Raw genomic sequence first — 26,900 nt, 5'->3', positions numbered from 1 at the left:
AAAGTGGGGGGCCCTGAACCCCTGCCCCTGCCCCCCGGCCTTTTTGAGCTCCTGCGTGGAGCTGGGTCTCCCTCAGCAGGGTGCCTGTGCCATGTGCTGGGACCCCAACAGGGACCCCAAAGGGAAGTGCACCCACATCTCGTGGCAGGAGGGGGAGGTTGCCTGGCCCCCAGTCCCAGGGCCAGTGTGTGCGCGTGTCACGCAGCCGTGACGGATCGGGGTGCTCCCCGGGGCACCCAGCTTCCAGCGCCGTGAGCTTCCTGGACCTGTGTCCTGCAGAGTGGACAGGACTCCCCGGTGGCCCTGAGGGGACAGGGCTCCCCAGTGGCCCCGGGCACAGACGGAAACCAAGCTGAGTGGGCTAGAGGGGCTCGGCCTTTGATTGGTGCTGCTTGTTCCCCTGCTCACGAGGCCCTGCAGTGTTTCTGCAGCCGCCGCAGATGTGCACACCCCTCTGCCCTGGGGAGCCCACCCTGCGCCCTGGTGGCTGCCTTTCCTGGCACCTGGGGGTCCCTCTTGGTCTGCTCGAGGTGGGGAACCCAAGATTCCTGGCAGACATGAGCAGGGAGAAAGAGTGCAGCTGGGCAAGAGAGAGTGAAGCCCTTCCCAGCCCTGCTCTGCAGGGGCTCTGGCTTCTGTGGAAGCCTCCGGAGCAGGGTGGGGGGCAGCACTAGAGCCAGGGGCCTTTGGAGGACGTGGTGCCCACATTGCCTTGCACCGACATTGCATTTTCAAAAGATTCAAATGCTGGGGGTGAGATGGCCCGAAATTCCCAGGCCAGCACCAGGCCCGGAGGATTTAACTGCCGGGTGGTCAGGGGCCCGCGTATGTGGGTGCTTGCCACCCACAGGCAGCACGGGGCACCCAAGAGCCTGCCCTGCACCAGGCCTTGCCCTCCCACCAGCCCCTGCTCTCACCTTCCACCACCTTCCATCACGTTCCGCCACCTTCCGCCTTTCTTCCCTCTCGATGTCTTCTCTGCCCCATCTTGCCCTTTTTGCTTTTTGCCTCCATCGCTGTGCTCACTTCTCTCGCAGAATTTGGCCCACTTGATTTTGCTCTTTGGCTCAACAGTCAAGTCCTCCCAGGAATGGAGAATTCTCAGCACTGGGGCCTCTTGACTCCCAGCCTCCTTCCACCTTGGCTCTGGGGGCATGTGGGATGGACGTGAGCTGACCCATTGGGTCCCCTGGGCCCTGAGGAGGGGAGCAGTGGCTTGGGAGCATGCTGGGATGGGGGTGCATGCTGGGATGGGGATGCACACTGGGACGGTGGTGCACGCTGGGACGGGGGTGCACACTCTGAGCCTCCTGGAGCACAGCAGATGCCCCAACTTCTCGGACGTGGACGGCGTCTGCAGCCCAGTTCCCGGGCCCGAAGGGGGCTTTCCCAGCCCCAGGGGGACAGACCCCTACCCTCCACCCGGGGCCCTGCCAGGAGAACCTCGAGGAATAAGGGCCCGCTGTTCCCACGGGACAGGGCGGCCGCCCCGACCCCCCACCCCGCTGATCCGCTGTCTTGTTATTGAGATGAAATTCGTGTCACGAAAAGTAACCAGTGCAAGGGAAGGATTCAGAGGCCATTAGTGGGATATCACAAGACGGTGCAACTACCATCTCTCCTTCCCACCCACGGTCATCGCCCGAGAGGAAGCCCTGTCCCCACAGGGTCCCTCCCCGGCCACTCCCCCACCGCGGTCTGCCTCTGCCTCCGGATTTGCCTGGTTGGGAGACGTCCGAGATGTGTCCTGGACGCCTGGCTCCGCACACTGCACGAAAGTGCCGCGGAGGGCGTTGGGGTACGAGGATCAGTCCAAGCCCCTCTTCTCAGTTCTCGCGGGAATAAACCATGGAGCAGAGCCATCATGCCGTGGAAACTGCGTCATTTTCCAAGGGAGCACCGAGCCGTTTTCCGCAGTGGCTGCACCACTCCGCGTTCCCGCCACCGAGGCCCGGGGGCTCTGGATTCTCCACCATCTTGCCTGTCGTTTTCCTGTCCTTGAGCTCGGATTTCCTACTCTGTTTCTGCTGTCGCTGGGTCTTTCTGACCTGCCCCCTGGACACACCTCCGAGCTCCAGGCCCCTGCCCCGCCATCCCCCTCGCACCGTCCCATCCGCTCTGGGCCAGAGCCGGGCTGCCTGGGAACCCGTCCCAGGCGTTGCTGGCTTCAGACCCAAAGCGGGCACTGAGTGGAGCAGCCGGGGCGGGGGGTGGCTGGGACCCTCCCGCCAGCCCGTGGGCTCTGCCCGTGGCCACTGTCCCCGAACCAGCCGCTCTCCGGGAGCTCCAGTTCCCAAGGGCAGCAGGGCAGGTCTCTGGAGCCATGTGGCGATGGCAGATGAGAAAGCCAGCCCGAGACGCTCCCAGCGGACACTGTCAGGGCGGCGTCTCCAGCGCCACCAACGGAGGCTCAGCCAGGGGGTGGGTGTGCTTTGATGCTGGGGCAACAAAGCTGAGGCCTTCGCCCACCGCTGGGGTGTCAAACTGAAACTTTCCAGCTTTAAGAAGATGAAATGCTTTTCTGGCTTTCAGCATGATGTGCAAACTGCCGTGAGCATGAGCGCACACACACTCAGACCCTCAGGCAGCGACACCCCCAGCAACACCTTTACCTTCCGGAATGTTCTTCTCTAGCCCAATGCACCGACACCCTGGAGCAGAGGACTCGCTTTCTCCCACGTGGACAGCGTCCCTGTGGAGCTTGGGCAGCGCTGGTAGCTCGTTTACTGCCTGGCCAGGCAGGGATGTGGCTGGTGAGGAAAGGCGAGCTGGCTCTTCTCTCTGTCGACCAGAGGCTCCCGGGCGTGGGTGCACCCCGGGGCGGCAAACCTCACCCACGTCCAGCGGGCGAGGTGCCTCCCGACCCCCAGACCCCCAGCGGCCTGGCTTCTCGCTGGGCAGAGGTGGCCCATGTGGACTCGGGCCTGCGAGGTGCTCCTGACCCTGTGTTTCCCTTCCTCCTTGGCAGATTTCCGAGGACCTGGGCAGCGAGAAGTTCTGCGTGGACGCTCACCAGACGGGGGCTGGCAGCTGGCTCAAGTACATCCGCGTGGCCTGCTCCGGCGATGACCAGAACCTCGGCCTGTGTCAGGTCAACCAGCAGGTAGGTCGGGGGTGCTCTGCACCCGCGTCGTCCTTCGAGGTGCCTGGTGGAGTCGGGTGCTCAGGCCTCACGTAGTGACACCCCAGGAGTGCCTCACCAGCACCTTTGGATTGTGGTCGATGGGGTCCCAGGGCCAAAGGTGATGGTTTGGGTGTCCGGAATCCAAATCCGTGTGGGCTCACATTCCCTGCAAATGCCACTGCCGTGAAATGTGAGCAAAGTGGGGAGCAGGAGCTGCCTGCAAGGATGGCATCTAAATGGCACTCCTCCTCCTGGGGCCCCAGGAAGCAGCCCTGCACCCCAGACAGCCTGCCCAGGGGACTGCAGTGGTGGGCACCGAGCCCTGGCCCCCTGGGAGTGAGCTGATACGACCGATACCAGAGCTGTGCGTTCCAGTGTCCTTGGCCCCAAGCCCCGCAAGCCAGCCCGGACGCCGCTGCTCATGGCCCCAGGCACTGGGAGCTGGACAACCCCCTCCCTCACCGGAGCGTCCCATCCCTGGCTGCCCCTCCCTCCCCGGCGCTGCCGGTGTCCCCAGCCATCCCTCCTGGGGGCGGCAGCTCCTGCCCTCCGGAACCCCTAGGCCGTGGGGAGAGAAGATAGGGAGCCTCTCTGGACTCGCCGAGGCAGCCGTCTCCAGCACACCTTCCAGAGCAGGCTGGGAGCCGCCTCGTGGACGTCCTTAATTATAAGTTTGTAAGTGACCCCTGAGCAAGCCGTGCTGCTGACGCTGTGCGCCCTGAGCCCTGGGGTGCCGCTGGAGCTCCCCAGCCCTTCAACCAGGGAAGCTTGCTTTTGCCTATAATGTTTTCAGAATACAGATGAGATTTCATTTGCAAAAAGGATTGCACAGCTTTTAAAAATCTTTCCAAGGACCCCATGACAAAGGACACAGTCACACGTGGCCTAAGCAAACCGTAAGGAGGTTAAGCCCCCTGAAGAAAACACAGAGAACCGAGACTGGGGTGGGCTCCAGGCCCCCAGGAAGCACTTTGTTCCGTCTCCTCCTGGGTCCTGGGACGCAGTCCTGGGCAAGCCTCCCTCCGAGGGGCACGAGCCGCTCCAGACACTGCAAAGGGGCTGACAGGGAGGCCACCGCGGCCTCGGCACGACTAGGAGCTTCCATGAGAAAAAAAAAAAATTGCAAATAATTTTTTTTCTTATTGCAAAAACTAATGCAGAAATAAGCAAAAGAATAACCATAAAAGTTAGAACAAAACTTTTAAATGAATTTTTCCTTTCTTCTGATTAAAGTAAGATGTGAGTGAAGGAGGATTAGATTCGGACACACGGAAAGACTGGATTTTCCGTCGCCCCTTCCAGAGCTCAGATTGCAGAGAGACCCGGCGCCCTGTCGTCATACAGGCCGAGGGGCAGCTTGGGGTCCCTGCACTTTTGTGAGATTCAGATGAGAATAATGAAGCACCAGATTTCTTCTTATTTAAAAAGTAAATATTTGTCTTCTAACTAAACCTAAGAAGTAAAGCAGGTGTCTTTATGTGGCAAGCTTTAAAAAAACAACAAAAAACAGTTGTACCACCAGGCTCCTCCCTCAATAAACCTTTACTCTTTTTGATTCTCTTTAACTAAACCCACGTTTATCCCCCAACTCTTACGCTGTTCTGAAGCTGCGTTCTAGAGCCTGAAACCGTTGCTCAAACCCAGTGTCCTGGAAAGCTCCTCTGCACCCCCTCGCCTGCCGGGTGTTTTCCCCGGACCCAGCCTCCAGGGTGAATTCTCCCATTTTAGGCCCATGGACTGAGCTGAAGCCACAAACCCAGAAGGAACTTGGAGGGTGCGTGAAAGGGCCCCGAGCAGAGAGAAATCGCCTCAGCTCGGGGCACTTCAAACACCCTCCATCCCCAGGGGGAGACCCTTCCCTTCCGCTCCTGGGGCCCCTCCTGGGGCCGCTGCCGGCAATCCCGGGGGTCAGAGCCCCCAAGCCCCTGCCCACGGCCCCTGCAAAGGGTCTCCCCAAAATCTAATAAACAGCCAGCAGTGAGCCTCGGAAACCTCCAGAAGCAGGAGCCCGGGAGAGGTGAGTGATGATGGGGACAGGGAGGTAGACGGGCCAAGAACATGGTCAGGGGCTCAGCTTCTCATCCTGAAATCTCAACTTGGAATTTCAACTCTCAAAGGAAAATTAGTGATTTGTGGGATGCATCTTCCTTTGAAGAGTAATGCTTTTTAAACTCGAATAATTATGTGAAAAACTGCTCTCAGAAACACATAGATCTCCATCAGCATTCGTTGAAAGGACTTTTAAGGACACGTGTTTGAAAGGGAGATATAGATTTCAGATTATTTTTTAAAACAGTCTCCAAGGTGAGACTGCGCTTTCCCCAGTGGGATGGTCACACGACCCCAGAGGAAAGCATCTCGGTTCCCCGGTCCTGACCACGGCACCACAGGGCTGCACAGCAAATGGTTGCATTGTGACCCCTTTTGCGGGTGAAATAGAAATTCCCTGAAATATTAATAATAAACATATTTTAATTAGAGAAGTTGTGGGTTTAGAGAAAAATCATGTAAAAAATACAGGGTTCCCACATACCACCCTATTTTTACCACCTAATATCAGTGTGGTACGTTTGTTACAGTTGACAAAGGCATATTTTTATAATTATACTATTAACTATAGTTCATGGTTTACAGTTTATTCTGGGGACACATATGTAACCTAAAATTTCCCCTTTCGACCACATTCAGGTACATAATTCAGTGTCATTAATTATGTCCATAATGGGCTGCCATCACCGTCCATTACCAAAACTTCTGCATCATCCCAAGTAGAAACACTGTTCATTCCAAGTCTCAATTCTCTATTCCCTATCCCCACCCGGTCCCTAGTAACTTGTATTCTAGCTTTTGACTCTATGGGTTTGCTTATGCTAATTATGTCAGGTCAGTGAGATCATGCAGTATTTGTCCTTTTGCGTCTGGCTTATTTCACTCGACAAGATGTCTTCAAGGGCCCTCCGTGTTATCTGGTGCTCCAGAACTTCATTCCTTCTTACTGCTGAATAATATTCCATCGTGCGGATGTACCACATCTTGTTTTTCCATTGATCAGCTGGTGGACATTTCGGTTGCTTCCACCTTTTGGCAATTATGACTAATGCTTCTGTGAACATCGGTGTGCAAATATCTGTTTGAGTCCCTGCTTACAGTTCTTCGGGGTATGTGCCTAGAAGCGGGATTGCCGGGTCACGTGGTAATTCTATACTTTACTTTCTGAGGAACTGGCAAACTCGTCCACAGCAGCTGCACCAGTTTACGTTCCCACCAGCAGTGAATGAGTTCTGTTTCCCCACATTCTCTCCAACACTTGCAATTTTCCATTTTTTTAATAGTGGCCAGTCTAGTGGGTGTGACATGGTATCCCACTGTGGTTTTGCTTTGCATTTCCCTGATGGCTAATGATGTTGAGCATCTCTTCGTGAGCTATCTGGAAATTGCATATCTTCTTCAGAGAAATGTCTATGCAAGCTTTTGGCTCATTTTTTGAATTGGGTTCTTTGTCCTTCTACTACTGAGTTGAAGGATTTCTCTGTATGTTCTGGATAGTAAACGCTTACAGGATATGTGGATTCCAAAGATTTTCTCCCATTGTTTAGGTTGTTGTTTTACTTTCATGATAAAATCCTTTGATACGCCAAAATTTTTAGTTTTCATAAGGTCCCATTTATGTTTGTTTTTTTTTTTTAATTTTGTTGCTGTTGCTTTGAGTGTGAAGTCTAAGAAACCATTGCCTAACAAAGTCCTGAAGATGCTTGCCTACATTTTCTTCCAGGAGTTTATAGAACTGGACCTTATATTTAGGTCTTTAGTATATTTTGAGTTGATATTTGGATATGCTGTGACATGGGTGTCCTCCTTCATTCTTTTGGATATGGAGATTCAGTTTTCCCAGCACCGTTTGTTGAAGAGACTATTCTTTCCCAATTGAGTGGTCTTCATTCCCATGTCAAAAATCAGTTGGCTATAAACGTGAGGGTTGATTTCTGGGCTCCCAGTTGGATTCCATTGGTGTGTGTGTCTGTCCTTGTGTCAGTACCATGTGATTTTGATCACTGTGGCTTTATAACAAGTTTTTAGAGCAGGAGGTATGAGTCCTTCAACTTCATTCTTTTTTCAAGATGGCTTTGGCTGCTTGGTGCCCCTTGCCTTTCTGTATAATCACAATTCTGTGATGATTGACTTTTCCATTTCTACAAAGAAGGTTATTGGAATTTTGATTGGAAGTCTTTGAATCTATTAATCACTTTGGATAGAATTGACATTTTAACAATATTTAGTCTTCCAATCCATGAACACGGAATGTCCTTCCATTTATTTAGGTCTTCTTTGATTTCATTTAGCGATGCTTTGTAGTTTTCTGTTTTCTGTGTACAAATCCTTTACATCCTTGGTCAGATTTATTCCAAGATATTTGATTCTTTTAGCTGCTATCATGAATGGAATTTTTTCTTGCTTTCTTCTTCTAATTGTTCATTCCTAGTGTATAGAAAAACTACCGGGTTTTGCATGCCAATGTTGTTCCCCACCACATTTCTGAATTCATTGATTAGCTCCAAGATATTTCTTGTGGATTTTTTCAGGATTTTCTGCATATAGGTTCATGTTGTCTGCAAATAGGGGAAAGTTTTACTTCTTCCTTTCCAATTTGGATGCCTTTTATTTCTCTTTCTAGCCTCAGTGCTCTGGCTAGAACTTCCAGTACAATGTTGAAAACAGTGGTGGCAGTGGTCATCCTTGTCTTACTCCTGATTTTAGAGGAAAAGCTTTCAGCCTTTCAGCATTAAGTATGGTGTTAGCTATGAGTGTTTCATATATGTCCGTTATCATGTTGAGGAAATTTCCTTCTATTTCAAGTTTTCTCAGTGTTTTATCAAGAAGGGATGCTGGATTTTGTCAAATGTCTTCTCTGCATCAATTAAGATGATCACATGTTTTTTTCCTTTGTTCTGTTATTGTGATGTATTACATTAATTGATTTTCTTATGTTGAACCATCCTGGCATAACTGGGATAAATCCCACTTGATCATGGTGTATAATTCTTTTAATGTGCTGTTGGATTCGGTTTGCTAATATTTTGTTGAGAATTTTTGCATGTATATTCATAAGAAATGTTGGTCTGTAATTTTCTTTTCTTGTGGTATCTTTATCTGGTTTTGGTATGAAGTTGAAGTTGTCATCATAGAATCAATTAGGAAGGGTTCTTTCCTCTTCAGTTTTTTTGAGGAGTGTGAGCAGCAATGGTATAAATTCTTCCTGGAATATTTGGTAAAATTCACCTGTGAAGTCATCTGGTCCTGGGCTTTTCTTTGTTGGGAGGTTTTTGAGTACTGATTCAATCTTACTATTATTGGTTTATTTCTTCTTGAGTCAATGTAGGTAGTTTGCATGTTTCTAGGAATTTGTCCATTTCATCTAGGTTAACTCATTTGTTGATATGCTGTTGTTCACAGTATCCTTCTCATAATACTTTTTTATTTCAGTGGGGTCGATAGTAATGTTCCCCTGTTCATCTCTGATTTTGCTTGTTTGTATACTCTCTCTTTTTTCCTTCTTCAGTCTAGCTAAATGTTTATCAATTTTATTGATCTTTTCAAAGAACCCAACTTTTGGTTTTGCTGATTTTCTCTACTTTTATTCTCTGCTTCATTTATCTCTGCTCTAATCTTTGCTATTTCCTTCCTTCTGCTCACTTTGGGTTTAGTTTACTCTTCTTTTTTAGTTCTTCCAGTTTTGAGGTTAGGTCTCTGGTTTGAAATTTTTCTTCTTTTTTAACAAACGCATTTAGAGCTATACATTTCCCTCTCAGCACTGCCTTTGCTGCATCCCGTAAGTTTTGGTATGTTGTATTTTCATTTTCATTCACCTCAAGGTATTTCCTAATTTTGCTTCTGATTTCCTCTTTAACCCATAGGATAAGAGTATGTTGTTTAACCTCCCTCTGTTATTGATTTCCAGCTTCATCCCATTGCACTTGGAGAAGATACATTGCACGATTTCAATATTTTTTAATTTAATAAGACCCAAAATATGATCTATCCTGGAGAATGATCCACGTGCACTTACGAACAATGTGTATTTTGCTGCTGTTCTATATATGTCTGTCAGGTCCAGCTGGTTTAGAGTATTGTTCAAGCCTTCCATTTCCTTATTGATCTGCTGTCTAGATGTTCTATCCATTATTGAAAGTGCTGTATTGCAATCTCCTAATATCAAAGGAGAACCATCTATTTCTCCCTTCAAATCTGTCAGTATTTACTTCATATATTTTGGGGCTCTGCTCTTAGTTGCCCATATCTTTATAATTGTTATGTCTTCTTGAATTGACCCCCTTATCAGGATATAACGGGCATCTTTATTCCTTGTAACAGTTTTTGACTTAAAGTCAATTTTATCTGATATTAGCATAGCTACCCCAGCCCTCTTGTGGTTACTACGTGTGTGGTATATACTTTTCCATCCTTTCAATTCAACCTACTTGTGTCTTTGAATTTAGGGTGAGTCTCTTGCAGACAGCATATAGTTGGGTCATGCTTTTTTATTCATTCTGCCAGTGGCTGCCTTTTGCCTGGAGAGTTCAATCCATTTACATTCAGAGTCACTGTTGGTAATACAGGGCTTTCTTCTGCCAATTTGCTGTTTGTTCTTTGTAAGTTTTTTAACTTTTTTTGACCCTTAATTTTTCCATTAATGCCTACTTTTATATTTATATGATATTTTGTGTTGTACCATATTGAGTCCCTTTTCATTTCTATCTGGATATATTCTTCATATTTTTTCCTTGTGGTCACCGTAGAATTAAAACTTAACATTCTAAATATATGACAGTCATATTTGATTTGATACCACTTGATACATACCCTGTTCCAATACCCTTCCACACCCCGCCCTTTTTTGTACTAGTTACAATTATATCTTTTTACATTGTGTGTCCAAAACCATCGATTTAACATTTCTTTTTATACATTTGCATTTTAGCACGTGTAGAAAGTAGGAAGTGGAGTTACATACCCCAAAATACTGTAAGATAGTACTGGCATTTAAAATTACCCAAACGATTACTCTCACCACAGGTCTTTATTTCTTTATGCCACTTGGAACCATTGTCTAGTGTCCTTTGTGTTCAATCTGAAGAACTCCCTTTAGCACTGATCATAGGGCAGGTCTAGTGGTGACAAACTCTCTCAGTCTTTGTTTATCTGGGAATATCTTAATCTCCCCCTCACTTTTTAAAGAACATCTCACTGAATACAGAATTCTCAGTTGGCAATTATTTTCTTTTGGCACTTTAAGTATTTCAGCCCACTGCCTTCTCGCCTCCATGGTTTCTGATGAGAAATCGGCACTCAATCTAATCGGGACTCCATTTTACAGAACACGTTGCTTTTATCTTGCAGCTTTCAGAACTCTCTCCTTGTCCTTTGCATTTGAGAGTCTGACCAACATGTGACAAGGCATATTTTTATTCAAGTTTATCCTGTTTGGTGTTCTCTGGGCTACTTGAATGTGCATATTCAGGTCTTTTGTTAAGTTTGGGAAGTTCTCTGTCATTTTTTCTTTGACTTTTCCTTCTGCCCCTTTCTCTCTTTCTTCTCCTTCTGGGACTCTTATAATGCATAGACTGGTGTGTGTGATGGTGTCCCAGAGGTGTCTTGGGTTATTTTCACTTTTTCTAATTCTTTTTTCCTTTTTGCTTCTCAGCCTGACTCATTTCAATTGTCTTGTCTTCAGGTTCACTGATTCTTTCTTCTGCTACCTTCGATCTGCTCTCAAACCCTCCTGGGAATTTTTCATTTCAGTTGTTGTGGTCTTCAGCTCCAGTAGTTCTGTTTGGTTCCTTTCTAGAATGTCCTCTTTATTGAGATTCTCACCTTAATTCATTGTTTTCCTGCTATCCTTTAGTTCTTTCTCTGCATCTTCCTTCATGCCCTTGAGCACTTTTAAGATCAGTTTTTTTTTAAGTCTTTGCCTGGTATGCCCACAGTCTGTTCCTCCTCATTGATGTTTTCTGGATTTTTATCCTATTCCTCTGGCTGGACCGTCACTTCCTGTTTCTTTGTCTTGTAACCATTTCTTGCACATTGCATATTTTAATATTTTAAAATGTTAACACTGGGGTGTAGTCCATGAGATGTCTGTTTCTGAGTTTGTAACCAGCTGGTGAGATGAAAGAGATTTTCTTAAGCAACAGGAGCTAACAAAACCAGGCAGAGGGATCCAAAATGGTGGATTAGGAGAGACAGAGCAAAATTCTCCTCTGTGAAAAACACTAGATAAAAGACAGAAAGTGCTCCAGAATAATGGTTACAGGGTTCCACTGGCTGGGCAGGGACTTCTACATCCACAGTGACTGTGCGCTTGGAGAAACTGAGAGACTGTGCTGGGAAATGCGTGTGTGTTTGAGGCTGCTGGGGAAACGGCAGCTGAGCCTCACCACAGTGAGAAGAAACCTAGGGACAGTGACTGGAGGTGGGTTAGTTTAAAAACCCAGACAGCAGCTGCAGAGCCAGCAGCAAGAACCACAGTTGAGTGTGGTGGGGAGTGCCTTCCAGGCCCCGGGCACCTGCCTCAGTATCTGGTGTGGGTGACAGCCTTGTGCACACCCCCAGCTAATTGTCCTGGAGACAGGAATGGGACGCTGCAGCAGGCAGAGGCATTTTCCGCGCCCTGTACAGCCATCTTATCAGTGGGCTGGGAGACGCCTCTGACCTGCCCTTGGGGATTCCACTCGCCTGTGACGTGCAGTCTTCCTCTGCGGGAGCCTGCAGAGTGCACAGCCTAAGGCAGGCTCCCGCATAGACGTGCCAAGAGCCCTACACCAACCCAGGGACTTCTGGGCCCACAGCAGAGAGGGACTGTAGGGAATCTGAGCTGAAGGGTTAGAAGTGAGCTACAGACCCAGGGGATTCCAGCTGCAGCCCCAGGAACGGTTGGGAGCACTGGGTCTTAAAGCCATCTTCCCTGCCTAACTGCACAGGACACACCACCCCCACCCACCCTCAGGGCTGGCGGTCCCCACTGCACACGGAAAACTGGTGTACTGATTGGACCTCCACAAGGTTTGGACTCTCACTTGCTGCATAGATGAAGTTGGGGATAACTGGCTTGAGGGTAAGATGTGGGTCAGGAGCACCATCTGCTGGTAGGTCAGGGGAAGTGCACTCCACCAAGCTGTAGCTCTGACAAATTATAGATAATTTTTCAAATAAATCTGCATATACTAAAACAACCCTATCAAGATAAGCAAATGCCAAAAGGCCAGAAACACCAGAAAATTTTAAAGCATATGAAGAAACCAGAGGATATGGATAACCCAAACACCCAAATCAAAAAGCCACAGGAGGCACAGAACTTGGAGCAATTAATCTAAGAAGTAATCACAAACACCAATATCATGGTGCAGGATATAAAGGACATCAAGAAGACCCTAGAAGAGCATAAAGAAGAATTTGCAAGAGTAAATAAAAAACAGAGGAACTTATGGAAATAAAAGAAACTGTTGATCAAATTAAAAAGATTCTGGAAATGCATAGCAGCAGATTAGATAAAGTCAAAGAACAAGTAAGCGAACTTGTAGATAATGTTCTGGAAAGTGAAAGCACAAAAGAACTAATGGAGGAAAAAAACAAAAATTTGAAATGAATCTCAGGGATATGATGGACAACATGAAGCACACAAATATAAGAAATATTGTTGTTCCAGAAGGGGAAGAGAAGAGTAAAGGTCTAGGAAGAGTATTCAAAGAAATTGTTGGGGAAAACTTCCCAACCCTTCCAAACAACATAAATATGCAAATCATAGATGCCCAATGAACTCCAAACAGAATAAATCCAAATAAACCCACTCCGAGACATATTCTGATCAGATTGTCAAATGCTGAAGAGAAGGAGCAAGTTCTGAAAGCAGCAAGAGAAAAGCAATTCACCACATACAAGGGAAACAGCATAAGACTAAATAGTGACTACTTGGCGGCCACCATGGAGGCGAGAAGGCAGTGGCATGACATATTTAAAATTGTGAGAGAGAAAAACTGCCAACCAAGAATTCTTTATCCAGCAAAGCTCTCCTTCAAATTTGAGGAGAGCTTAAAATCTTTGCAGACAAACAAATGCCGAGAGAATTCACTAACAAGAGACCCGCCCTACAAGAGATACTAAAGGGAGCCCTACTGACAGAGAAACAAAGAAAGGAGAGAGAGGTCTGGAAAAGGGCTAATAACTAAAGAGTTTTCATAAGGGTATGTTAAAGGAAACAAAGAGAGAGGAAGGCAATAATATATCTGACAAATAAAAACCAAAGGATATGATGGCTGATTCAATAACTGCCTTCACAGTAATAACATTGAATGTGAATGGATTAAACTCCCCAATTAAAAGATACAGATTGGCAGAATGGATTTAAAAATATGAACCATCAATATGTTGCTTACAAGAAGCTCATCTTAGACCCAGAGACACAGGGAAATAGGAAGTAAAAGCATGGGAAAAAATATTCCATGCAAGCTTCAGCCAAAAGAAAGCAGGACTAGCAATATTAATCTCAGATAAAATAGACTTTAAATGCAAGGATGTTAAGAGACAAAGAAGGACACTACATACGAATAAAAGGGACAATTCAACAAGAAGAAATAACAATCATAAATGTCTATGCACCCAATCAAGATGCACCAAAGTACATGAGAAAAACACTGGCAAAACTGAAGGAAGCAATAGATGTTTCCACAATAATTGTGGGAGACGTCAATACATCACTCTCTCCTATAGATAGATCAACCAGACAGAGGAACAATAAGGAAACTGAAAACCTAAACAATGTGATAAATGAATTTGACTTAACAGACATATATAGAACATTACATCCCAAATCACCAGGATAGACATTCTTCTCTAGTGCTCGTGGAACTTTCTCCAGAACAGATCATGTACTGAGCCATAAAGCAAGCCTCAACAAGTTTAAAAAGAAAGAAATTATTCAAAGCACATTCTCTGATCACAATGGAATACAACTAGAAGCCAATAAGCATCAAAGATTTAGAACATTCACAAATGTCTGGGGGTTAAACAACACAATACTAAACAATCAGTGGGTTAAAGAAGAAATGACAAGAGAAACTGCCAAATATCTAGAGATGAATGAAAATGAGAACAGAACATATCAAAACTTAGGGGTGCAGTGAAGTTGGTATTGAGGGAGAAATTTATAGCTCTAAACGCACACATTAAAAAGGAAGAAAGAGCTAAAACCAAAGAACTAGTGGAACAACTGAAAAAGCTAGAAAATGTTCAGTAAACTAACCCTCAAGCAAGGAGAAGAAAAGAAATAAAAAGGATTAAAGCAGAAATAAATGACATAGAGAACAAAAAAGCAATAGAATAAATGAAACCAAAAGTTGGTTCTTTGAGATGATCAACAAAATTGACAAGTGTTCTAGTTTGCTAATGCTGCCGGAATGCAAAACACCAGAGACGGATTGGCTTTTATAAAAGGGGGTTTATTTGGTTACACAGTTACAGTCTTGAGGCCATAAAGTGTCCAAGGTAACACCTCAGCAATCGGGTACCTTCACTGGAGGATGGCCAATGGCGTCCGGAAAACCTCTGTTAGCTGGGAAGGCACGTGGCTGGCATCTGCTCTAAGTTCTGGTTTGAAAATGGCTTTCTCCCAGGACGTTCCTCTCTAGGCTTCAGCTTCTCTCCAAAATGTCACTCTTAGTTGCACTTGGGGTATTTGTCCTCTCTTAGCTTCTCCGGAACAAGAGTCTGCTTTCAACATCCATCTTCAAACTGTCTCTCATCTGCAGCTCCTGTGCTTTCTTCAAAGTGTCTCTCTTGGCTGTAGCTCCTCTTCAAAACATCACTCACAGCTGCACTGAGTTCCCTCTGCCTGTCTGCTCATTTATATGGCCCCAGTGATCAAGGCCCACCCTGAATGGGTGGGGCCACGCCTCCATGGAAATATCTAATCAGAGTTATCACCTACAGTTGGGTGGGGCACATTCCATGGAAACACTCAAAGAATTCCAATCTAATCAGCACTAAAATGTCTGCCCCACAAGATTGCATCAAAGAATATGGCTTTTTCTGGGGGACATAATACATTCAAACTGGCACAACAAGCCCTGAGCTAGACTGACAAAATCAAAAAGAGAGAAGACCCAAATAAACAAAAAAATAAATAAGAGAGGTGACATTACTGTGGATCCCGAAGAAATTTTAAAAATTATAAGAGGATACTATGAACAACTGTATGCCAACAAACTAGACAATGTAGAGAAAATGGACAATTTCCTAGAAACACATGAACAACCTAGACTGACCAAAGAAGAAACAGAAGACCTTAACCAGCCAATCACAAGCAAAGAGATCCAGTCATCAAAAAGCTTCCCACAAATAAAAGCCCAGGGCCAGATGGCTTCACAGAGAATTCTACCAAGCTTTCCAAAAAGAACTGACACCAATCTTACTTAAACTCTTTCAAAAAATTGAAGAAAATGGAACACTACCTAATTCATTTTATGAAGCTAACATCACTCTAATACCCAAACCACGTAAAGATGCTGCAAGAAAGGAAAACTATAGGCCAATCTCCCTCATGATTATAGGCCCAAAAATTCTCAACAAAATACTTGCAAATCAAATTCAAAGACACATTAAAAAAATCATACACCATGACCAAGTGGGGTTTATTCTAGGCATACAAGGATGGTTCAGCATAAGAAAATCAATCAATGTAATACAACACATTAACAAATCAAAGGAGAAAAATCAAATGATCATCTCAATAGATGCTGAAAAAGCATTCGACAAAATCCAACATCGCTTTTTGATAAAAAAAACTTCAAAAGGTAAGAATTGAAGGAAACTTCCTCAATATGATAAAGAGCATAAACAAAAAACCCACAGCCAGCATAGTACTCAATGGTGAGATACTGAAAGCCTTCCCTCTAAGATCGGGAAAGAAACGGATGCCCACTGTCACCACTGTTATTCAACATTGTGCTAGAAGTGCTAGCCAGAGCAATCCAGCAAGAAAAAGAAATAAAAGGCATCCAAACTGGAAAGGAAGAAGTAAAACTCTCATTATTTGCAGATGATATGATCTTATATTTGGAAAACTCTGAGAAATCAGTGACACAGCTACTTGAGCTAATAAGCAAATTTAGCAAAGTAGCAGAATACAAGATTAATGCATGTAAGTCAGTAATGTTCCTATACACCGGAAACGACCTAACTGAAGAGACACTCAAGAAAAAGATACCATTTTCAATAGCAACTAAAAAAATCAAGTACCTAGGAATAAACTTAACCAAGGATGTAAAAGACCTATACAAAGAAAACTACACAACTCTACTAAAAGAAATAGAAGGGGACCTTAAAAGATGGAAAAATATTCCATGTTCATGGATAGGAAGGGTAAATGTCGTTAAGATGTCAATTCTACCCAAACTCATCTACAGATTCAATGCAATCCCAATCAAAATTCCAACAACCTACTTTGCAGACTTGGAAAAGCTAGTTATCAAATTTATCCGGAAGGGGAAGATGCCTCAAACAGCTTAAAACATTCTAAAAAAGAAAACCAAGCAAACCAAATTTAAAAAAAAAAAAAAAAAAAACCCTTTTCACAGTCTGCAATTGGCTTTGCATTGGCCACTGCCCCCCGTTGCAGGTCAGGTCAGCCTCTCAGGAAGGGCAGCCCCGGGTGAACGCAGTGCTGGGTCTTCCCTGACTTTTCCGGGCCTGGGCCCGTGCCTGCCAGTGGCCTTAGGAGCTTGAACGCCCCCTCTGCCTGCCCAGAGACGGACCTTCTCCCTCTCCGAGGTGTTGCACTGCTGGACGTACAGCAGGCGAGCCTCTGTCCTGGCCGACCACCCCCGTTGTTTCTTAAACTGCTTCCCTTGCCTCAGGCTGCTTCTGCCGGGAGGGAAAATTCTAGGAGGGAGGGCATGTTAGAGGGGAGTTTCCCAAGCCAGTCTTTCCCAGCCAGGACCAGCCAGGGACCTACGGAGGGAGCACCGGCCGGCTCCACACTGCCCTGCAGAGGGTCCAAGGGGGGGTCAGGAAGGGCACCGGGAGCTGCTCCCACAGCTCCCCGAAGCTGCCCAGCAGTGCGGCCTTCAGCCATCTCTGCAGCTCTGAGGAAGTGCCCTGTGTTTAGTGTCTGCTCCACCTCTGGGGCCGGTTAGAGCAACATTGGCCCTCAGATCCAGGCCCCCAGCCGTCTGAAGGGATCCCGGGGAAGGGGCTTTTGATGTCCCTCCCTGTCACTGGCTATGCCAGTGGCTAGACCCCACACAGCCGGCTGCGAGAGCAGAGGGGGGGCAACGGGAACCCCAGGGTAGAGGAGTAGTTTATTGGTCTTCACCATAAATTCCCAGCCCCTTCCACCCACTCTTTTCCGCAGGCTGCACAGTGTCCTCTGGACTCAGGAGTTTTTAAATAGTTGAGTCAGACAGTTCCTGCCCGTTTACTAGTCATTCTACTTCCTGGGCCTTCCGGCTCCACCATCTTCCCGATATTAGAGATTACTGAAGACAGGCTTCTCCTGAAAAGGAAACATCACATGATACGAAGGGAGGGTCCCAAAATTCCTGTATCCCCAAGAGTTTTCATCAGGGTTATACGGAGACCCACCCACCCACACAGAAGTGAGGACGCCTTCCCTCACACACATGCACGTAAGTGAGCAAGCTCTTCCTCACACACACCCCCCTAAGTGAGCAAGCGCTCTCTCCCACACACCCTCACACACACACCTCTGAGTAAAAAACGGAAGGGAAGGAATCCGTATCTGAGCTTCACAAAATAGTTCCAAGTTTGCCAAATGGTGTTTTGTGGGAAAATCTCTCTGGTCAGAAAAACACGAAGGCTGTCTTTAAGCGCAAGACCAACTTTTAGAGAAGAAAGGGGCAGGAAGGGTCTCAGCTCCGTGAAGAAACATTCTTGAAGCCATGGGCTTCCAGAGAAGACGAGCCGCAGCGGAGAGGCAGCTCCGACCTGCGTCCAGCTTTTCCGTCTGACTCTTCCTCCCGGGGGGACTGTGCCAACTCGGAGCCACCCACTTTCTCTGCAGGGACGTGGGGTCCGGGAGCAGCAACGCCTCCACCCCCAGCTGATCACGGGCCTCTCTGCGGGCTGCAGGTGTCGAGGGCCCCCTACCCCCGCGTGGCTACCTGGGAGCAGCGTGCGGCTCTCCAGCTCAGGTCCCGGCCCCCTGTGCAGCCAGCAGTGCAGCCGGAGCTCTGACCTGGTTGTCTCTTTTCCCAGGGGGTCCGTGTCATCTCTGCAGCTGGGGGACCTTAGGACAGGGGCTCTCTGGCCAGGCCCCGGGTCCCTCTCTGTGCAACGAGACCCCCCACCTGGAGCCCCGAGGCTCTGCCCCTCCCGTGCCATCACTCCTGCTCCTCCTCCAGCACTCACCCCCAGACTCAGTCCTCGTCACCCCAAAGGCAGCTTGCGGTGTGTACCATGAGGGGAGAGGCTGGACCAGGACCTGGACGGGCCAGGCCCTCCTTCTCAAAAGCTCCCATGGGTCCTGGAGCAGCAGGGGCTGGTGGAGCCCCCCACAGACAGGTGGGGAGACCAAGCCTGTCTCCCCGGATTTTCGGGGTGGTCGGATGGCAGCCAGAGCGCCTCGTTTGACGACACAGCATTTTTTAAGTCATCCCGGCTGCTAAGACGGCAGCCTTTAATTTCATTTTCATCTTCGCACGAACCGGCAGGCAGAGCGAGGCCCACGGGCACCTTGGCTCACGCGGGGCGGCCTCTCGCCCCACCTTTCCCCCCAACTCCTAATTTTCACTTTGGAAAACTGAAGATCTTAGCGTCACCCCAGGGGGTTCTCTCTCCCTCAAGTATGAGCAAACGAGTTGCTTTGGATCGTTTCAGGAGACACAGGCAGGGCTTGTTCCTGAATTTGTTTCCGTGGGAAGAAAGAAAACAAGGGCTTGGGGCAAAAATGCCCACGGGAGGAGGCAGCTGGCAGAAGAGACTCGTCCTTGCACAATTTCTCAGCAGGGCAGGAATGTGTTGGCGGGGGGGGAGTGGCCAGGGGGGCCCGGAGCAGTGGGAGAGGGCGATGCGTGGGGCGCAAAACTCTGGGGGCTCCAGGCCACCCCCCTCACCTCGGAAAGACTGGGCACCAGCGCGCCCCGGCCATCCCTCCGCCACAGATGGCATCTCCAGCCCCACAAAGCAGCCTGAGTCTGCCCTGCATGCTCTGCCTCCTCGGGCCGACCGGGCATTAGGGAAACCCAAGGGCCCCAGCACTTTCCACGGGCAGAGGGGAGAACCAGGGCACTGTACCCCGCAAGCGCTGCACCGTGCCCAGCGGCCAGCGGGCTGCAGAGTCTCGGGCCTTGGTGCACTCCAGCTGAGCACGGGGGCCGGGGGACCCCAAAGTGGAAGCAGACAAAGGGCGAGCTGGTTCTCAGAGCGTGTTAAACAAAGGCATCTTATTAGAAGATTAGCCGATTGATGACCACGCAGCGCCGTGTCGAAAGCCAGCACTTTGTTTTTAATGAAAACCTGGTGCTGCTCGGGCCAAGTCGCAGCCCGATGGCGGAGGGCATTTTTCCTTTGCTTTCTTCTCGTCTGCCCGAGCACAGACCCCTTTCCTCTCAGGGCCTGTGATCTGCCAGGCTGCAATTTTAAACGAAAGGCGCCCGACATCCATCATCCTGCCCCGGCCCGTCGCCGGCACGTTTGCTCGCTCCCCGTGCTTTCATGCCCCACGACTTTTTAAAAAAATTAGAATCTTAAAATTAATTTGCCGGTTTAAATGGTAGCTTCCAACAATTAAGTACAATTTTCCCATTCAAAATGAGGAGGGCAAGGGCAGGGAAATCATTTTAGCATTCCTTAGCCAGTTCACAAAAGACTCAAAATGTACCCAATTTGTTTTGATTCAGAAAACTGATGCATTTTCCACAGCGCTCGTTGGAACAAACTGTTCCTCATTCTGGCGAGGAACAAAGTATAAATTAAGCCACGCCAAAGCCACGCCGTCACATACCTGCGGTGATCATCTGCCTGGATTTATATTCTTTTCCTTTTTAATCAAATGGAACACTTTATTAGGAGAAGCAGTTTAAGAATATTGAAGATCATTTAAGTGCAGACCAATCATTTTTATTTATAATCCAGATCCAAATGTACAACTAAGAAAGAGGCAGAATATAGAATTTTTTTTTAACATTTGAGCTGCTGGGAAGGTGACAGAATGTATATATACATATAAAACCAAAAAATACAAAGATTTCAGCACAAAAAAAATTGTTCAGCCCTCCAGGGAAGAGGGGAACGTGGCACATCCCAGGAACCCAAAAAACCTTTTCCTCCCTCGGCCAGAGGAAGGAACTGTCCGAGTCGGAGGATGGAGCCGAGCCCAGGGCTGCCGTTCTCTGCCCCGGAGGGATCGGGGGACCAGATCAAGCCAGGGGAAGGTTCCGGAAGCAAAGGCAGGAGCTGGAGGAAAGAGAAAGAAATAAAGACGTCTGCCCAGATGCCCGCTCCATCTTGTGTTTTAAACGTGAAGTGCACAGTCCCTGGGCTGGCCTCAGAATTTGGGGGGTCCACAGTCCTCTCCCAAGGGCGATGGCCCAGCTCGGGGCTGGCATGTCACCAGGGAAAGCAGCGAGTCCTCCACAGTCTGGGAGCCATGAGGCAGCCCTGCGGCCCCCACCCCCTCTTTTCGGAGGTTCCCAAGAATCGAGAAATGCCCAGGAAGGGTTGGAGGACCCCCGGCCTCTCTCAGGCTGGGCACTGGGCGAATTTGCTTCCCAGCAATGATTTTAGAGGAATTCAAATTCCGCTCGCCGCGTCTGTGTCTTTTGTGGGGATGGCCCCTCTCGTGCCCCTCCAAAGCCTTAACAAATTCAAGTGCAATTAAATTCAGAAACCTGGGCTGGAGAGAGTGATCTTTTTCAAGATAGGCATGCCGAAAGAGATTTAGAGTTTCTCAAACCTGTTGAAGAGGAAAAAATTGCCCAGAAGTTCATTTGGTCACTTACACATTTTCAGGAAAATTATTTATTCCAGGGAGAAGAGACAACGTGAATTTTGTCTATGACTTCTAGCCTGCAACCTAGAAACCTCTATCCAGTATATTTTGCATGGAGTTTTCATATATTTAAATTAAAATTTCCCAAGGTTATGCAGGTATGAAAATTGTGGAACTTAAATCTTCATATTTGAAATAATATGTTTTCTTGTGAATCGATTTATATTTTTTAAAAAATGCTTAAGAGGCTTTAAGGGGGAAGCATCCAAAGCTGGTAGCCATTGTAAATTTGAAATATTTCTTTGTCTTCACGTCACTGGGGACAAGGGGAAATGATGTTCATTTTCATAAAAGGCTCAGCCTCAAGCGAACGCAACCTGTGCAAATCCAGCCTTCCTCAAGCACTTTCTCTGCCTTTTGTTGTCCCCGAGCTCCATTTACCTGCAAGACCTGTGTGTGGGGAGAGTGATAAAAAGAAGGCAGGCCGCGGGAAAGCGTTCTGCTTCCAGGCTGCTCCCCGTTTCAGGAAAGACTAAGTTACAGGGACGGCCGCCGGGAAGCAAGGGCTTCACTTGGGATCAGGTCCTGTTTGCCATCACTTTAAAAGCCCTTTTGAGCAGACATTTATTGGAGCTAGTAAACTCAGCTGTTGTTAAGCCTTCCCCACCCCATCCTCAAACCCAAGAAAAAATTCTAGCTCAGCCTCGCTGCAGCCGAGGAAAGACGCAAGCACGATGCAAAGTGGCTGCCACGGCTGTTTAGACACCCAGGCCGGCAGGCTCCAATGTGGTCACTCAGTAATCCGGTTCTTTCTGCTTTCCAGCTTGGGGTCGCCCCCTACCCCCCATCCCAAGCTGGTTGTGGGGGAACAGGGCATCGGGGACTGGAAGTCTTCTTGTTTCTTAAGGAGCTGCCTTCTTTCTGCCCCCTTCAGAAAACTCCTGGGGCTCAGCCTGGCCTGAGGCTAACGGGGCACGCGGGTCCCCACTCCGCCGATGGAGGGGCGCAGAGGGGAAGCAGGTTTCCAAGGGCCGCGGGCGGGCGCGCTGCAGTAAACGCGCAACTTGGAACGCCTCGGGGGCCGGAGACGCGGCCCAGGCCCCGCTGCCGCCCGCGCCCGTCCCGGCCGGTCCCGGCCTTTGTCCCGGGCAGACGCCCGCCCCTCTGAACCGGGACCCGAGGCCCTGGCGGCGGCCGCGCGCGCTGGCCCCTCAGGCCTTTTTGTGGGATTTGGAGCCGGAGTGAAAACGCGGCGGCCCGGGGCAGGGGCGAGGGGCGCCCGTGGGGACCCCTGCGCAGCTGTCGGCGCCCCCGGCCCGGCTCGCGCCCCCGCCCCACCTATGGTCGGCCCCGGGACCACCTACTCGGTCCGCGGCCCAACTCCCGAGCTGCCCCCACGGGCGCCGGGGCTCGCGCGCAGGGACACTGGGCGCCCAGCGGGGGGCACGGCGCGGGGGTCCCGGGGTCCCGGCGACCTCGGAGCTGGGGTGGGGGTGGGGGATCCCGGGAATCTGGGCGGCCACGAGGGGTCGGGGAGGGAGTCCGGGCGGCGCCGGCGGTGGGGGGACAAGGGTGTGGGGCTCCGGGAGCTCGGGCGACGGGGGCGGGGACGCCAGGCCCGAGCGTCTGGGGCCCTCGCGGGGCGGGCGGCGGCGCCAGGGTCGACGTTACCCTCTAACCGGGAGCCGCGCGGCCGCCGCCCCGTCTCCCCGCTGCGCCCCGGGGGGATGCTGGCGGCCCACGGCGCTGCAGGGCCGCCCGGCAGAGCATTAAACATGCGCCTGCTGGATACGCTCCACTTACTTCACAGCTAAAAGCGTCTTTGTGCCTGAGTCCAGACCGTCCAGACTCACCTGCCCCAGGCAGACTTAGGGGTTCATCTCCCCCTTGGAGGTGTACTTGACCCTTCTCCCCACGTCTGGCTTGGAGATGCAATGGCTGAAGTTTCATTTTGGAAAACAGTTATTCGGCCACTGTGATTTTTTAGAGAAGATGCAAAACTGGGAACTCAATAACTATTGGCTTAATTGGAGAAGTTCCTGTGGTGCATTTTCTCGTGTCCATTTTAAAATCCCTTCATCATTTTAGTGGCTTGCCTGAAAATGATTGCCAAATAAATTAACTACTGCAGACTACAGTGAAAAGGAATTGACACATTAAAAAGATTTCTTTGTGCGTCGGCATTTTTCCACCGCGGGCAGCTCCACTGTCTGATGTTGTGGTGGGCTTGGGGGACACGGGGGTGCTATTTGAGTGTCATCCTGAGGTTGCTGGGACAGGCAGTTGGTAAGATGTGCAGCCTCTGGAGGTGGGCAAGGGGCCTGACAGGCCATGGGGAGGGTCAGCTCCTCTAGATGCTTCCCTGGGGGGCAGGACAAGGGGGGCCGCAGGCCTTGTGCACAGGAAGGGCTGGGGTCCCAGCTGAGCCATGGCCTCTGGGCAGGCCAGCTGAGGCGAGCCAGGGAGCGAGGAGAAGATGTGCTGCCCCTGCTGCGGGTGGTGAGGTCTCCTGGGTACCCTGGAATCTGGCCCCGCCTTGTCTTCTTGGAGAACCCCCCAGCCCTGCTGTGAGCCCCAGAGGGAGCTGCCTGGAGAAGCTCCAGCCCCAGGTGTCCAGGGTGCATGGTTCGGCTTGGGTCTTTCTCGAGCTTCCTTGGCCTGCAGGTCCCTGGAGGCTCCGAGGCCACTGTCTCCTCAGAGTAGAGACCCACACAACTGCGTGCAGGCAGGGGACGGGCCCAAGGGAAATCTCTCCATGTCCGACGTCTCAGGGCTGGCCAAGGCAAGGAAGGCCCGGTTCTTGCCCAAACTTGCCCGTTCCCTGGCCTCTGCCCCACGTGATCCCTGCCGTGCTCCCCTTGCTGAATTGCTAGAACTTTCTGAATCTTGGCCTCCACCTCGGCACCTCCCCAGCAGATTTCCTGCCCCGGGAAACACATCATCAGTCAGGCTGCAACTGGTGTGCGTTGGAACCAGCGTCCTGCTCGGGGCAAGTCCAATTACTATAGACCCCAGGCTGCTGGATCTACCCAGAGCGTCTCCCAATCCCCATTTTCAGGGGTACCCCCACCTTGAGAACCTCAGTCAGCTACCGGCGTTCCCTCCCCTTGCTGGTGGCTTCCACACCTGCATGGAAAGCACAGTCCGGCCTGCATGAGCCCACGGCCACTTTCACAAACAACCAAGTCCACTCTCAACCCACTTTGGGCCCCAAGCACCCCCAAGGAGCCCCTGCCCCCAATCTTAATGGTGGAAACTGGAGAGTCCACTCCAGGCCCTATAGCTGACAAAGGGGGACCCTCACTCTAAACACTCCCTGAGGTGTGCCCTGCTTGGGACTCGGACGCCAATTCTCACCTATAGAATTTGGCACTCCCTTCACAAACACCCCAAAACTGGATGGAACACAATCAAAAAGGGACTTCTGTCCTCTCGAGGGTTCTCTGCAGAAGATCTGGAGGGGGGTCTCCTGCTGCAATTCGGAGCCAGGCCGAGTGGCCGGTGGGCGGCCTCCCCAGTGAGCAGCGCCAACAGGTGCCCGGCCAGGTGTGCAAGGTGGGCTTCAAGATGACAGCAGCACAGCAGTGGGCACTCACTTCTCTCTGGCTTTTCCACCCAGATTTACTACAAAGTCGTCAAGGACATTGAGCCGGGTGAGGAGCTGCTGGTGAGCGTGAGGGAAGGCACCTACGGCCTCGGCACGGAGCCACCCAGCCTGGATGGTAAGTTCCCCCACCCCAGCTACCGGCCCGAGAGCCCCCAACCAAGCCCCTTGTCCCTTCACATAAGGAGCTCCAGGCATCCCAGAGCAGGTGGCTGCTTGCGGCTGGTTCCGACCCAGGCCAGCTGGAATGGCCACCCTTTCCACAGCTCCTCAACCCAAAGCATGGCTCTTTCTCCCTCCTCGGGTCTATGAACCACTCCCCGAATGTAAGAGAGGGCATCTTTCAGACAATAAGGATGAGCTGGTACCATGTGGCGTCATCTTTGCCGGGGGTTCTTGTTGTTTTGTGGCTGCATTATTATTATTATCAGTGGTGGCAGCAGTCGCGTGTGCTGTCCCCACTACTTTAAGGAAAAATTCACCAAGCCAGTTTTGTGACTTGGAGGCCTGGGTATATCCAGAGCTCCAAATCATGTGACAGATTTCAGTCCCATTTAAAAGGGCAAGGATGCAGATCTCTGAAAGCCAGGCACCTCCGGGAAGTCCAGGAGGCACATCGGGGGCATTTGTATGGCGAGCAGGAAAATAAAGGGCTGGGGGCAGGTGCATCCTCCTGGCGGTGCCGATGGGATCCAGGTCCTGCAGAGAGCTCCGCCGCTGGCGTTTGTCTCTGTCCAAGGCGGAGGCGAGGCCCACGCTGCTTTCCTGTCCTCCTTCCGAAGGCAGCTGGCCCCATGAGCACCCGAGAGGAGGCCTGAGAAAATCCGAATCCCAAGCAGACTAGTTCCTCTGAAATGCACATCCATGTTACCTCCCCACATTTCAGCCCGACGCCCCTGCCCCTCTGGGATCCTGGAGGAGTTTTCAAGTAGCCGAGGCCGCGGGCGCAGGAGGTGTGCTGATCCGCGGGGCCCGAGGGTCTCCTTCAGCAGCACCGGCCCCGGGCCCGGGCTCCGACAGCTCCGGGGCAGACCTCGCCGGAGATCTGAGCAGCACGAGTCCTGCCTGTCCCTCAGCCGCAACAGGGAGGGAGGGTCTTTTTGCTTCCCGTCTCTCTTTCCCGCCCTGCCACGCACCCCGAGGCTCCGTGACAAACACTGTCACCCAGCAGTTTCCTAAGGAACCGCGCTAGTGCCGGGGCGAGGGCCGGGGGCCGGGCGTCGGAAGGGGCAGGAAGCCCCCGAGAGCAGGCACAGAGGCGCTGCCTGGCCTTCTTGGCCCGCTCGGGGTCCTTCGTGCAACACAGCAGCAGCTACTGGTCCCCGGCTTGTCTGAAAGGAAATCGCCACCAAACGACAATTTTACAGGCCCAATCCTATCCCTCCCCCTTCTAAAGTTTGGTTTTCATTAGGCCTCTGGGAAAAGAAAAGTAACTTGCAGAAATCTGGGTAGCAGGGGGAAGGCCTCACTTCCCTTAAAATAATTGTTGGAAGGACCTGTGCATCTTAGATAACACGTGGGAACTCCGAAAGATAAATCTGCTTAACTTCGGAGAGTGTGCAGCTGTGGAATTCCATTTGTCTAGTGAATTCTCGTTCCTCCGAAAGGTTTTAAAACGCTCGATGCCGGTTGGATGCCAGTTGCTGGCGACCCCTAATAATTTCTCAAACATTGTGGGCTAATTGCTTTCAATGCATAATGGCCTAACATCAAATATTTGACTTTTCCTACCCTTTTCTGTCGAGATCACTTCTTTGCCTCCCCAACAGCCCCCTCTCCACCCCCAGTTAAACGCCAAAAAAGAAAATGCAAAAACGTTCCTCACTACGATAATTATCATCAAAAATCTTTTATCCCGACCCCAGCTAAATGCAGCCGGCCCCTTATCACGGCAGGAATTTGGAGCAGGCTCCTGAGCTCCCGTGAGCGTGGGGTCTGGTAGATTAACATGTAGATGCCACGTATTGTGTCCCCTCCTGCGCTCTGAAGCCATTAGGCTCGGATTTGTTTTTCTGTTACATTCCTGCTCTGCCGTGAGAATTCCTGATGGAACCCGAGATAGACAAGAGGGCGCAGATTTGGCAAACGTCAGGGCCTCCACGGGGCGGGTCTGGGCAGAAGGTGGAGCTTCTCGCCCCCTGCCCCCACCGGGCCACCCCCACCCGGCCGCCCCC

The 26,900-nt window shown here is 50.1% G+C and overlaps 1 protein-coding gene across 7 annotated transcripts in view; it reads left to right on the top strand.

Annotated features, from left to right (window-relative positions):
- The window catches only part of PRDM16 (PR/SET domain 16), a 346,584-nt gene that overhangs the window by 277,452 nt on the left and 42,232 nt on the right, over nt 1–26,900 (top strand). For 6 of the 7 annotated variants that reach the window (XM_037828713.1, XM_037828715.1, XM_037828711.1 and 3 more), the window contains exons 4-5: nt 2,969–3,103; nt 24,742–24,844. In XM_037828713.1, the coding sequence (XP_037684641.1) occupies nt 2,969–3,103; nt 24,742–24,844 (238 nt within the window). Of the gene's footprint in view, nt 1–2,624; nt 2,754–2,968; nt 3,104–24,741; nt 24,845–26,900 lie in introns of those variants that run through there. The other variant, XM_037828716.1, reaches the window with a different exon arrangement.

This window comes from Choloepus didactylus, chromosome 2, assembly GCF_015220235.1.
Source record: "Choloepus didactylus isolate mChoDid1 chromosome 2, mChoDid1.pri, whole genome shotgun sequence".
NCBI classification, from domain to species: domain Eukaryota; kingdom Metazoa; phylum Chordata; class Mammalia; order Pilosa; family Megalonychidae; genus Choloepus; species Choloepus didactylus.
This window is presented reverse-complemented; position numbering and strand designations above follow the sequence as displayed.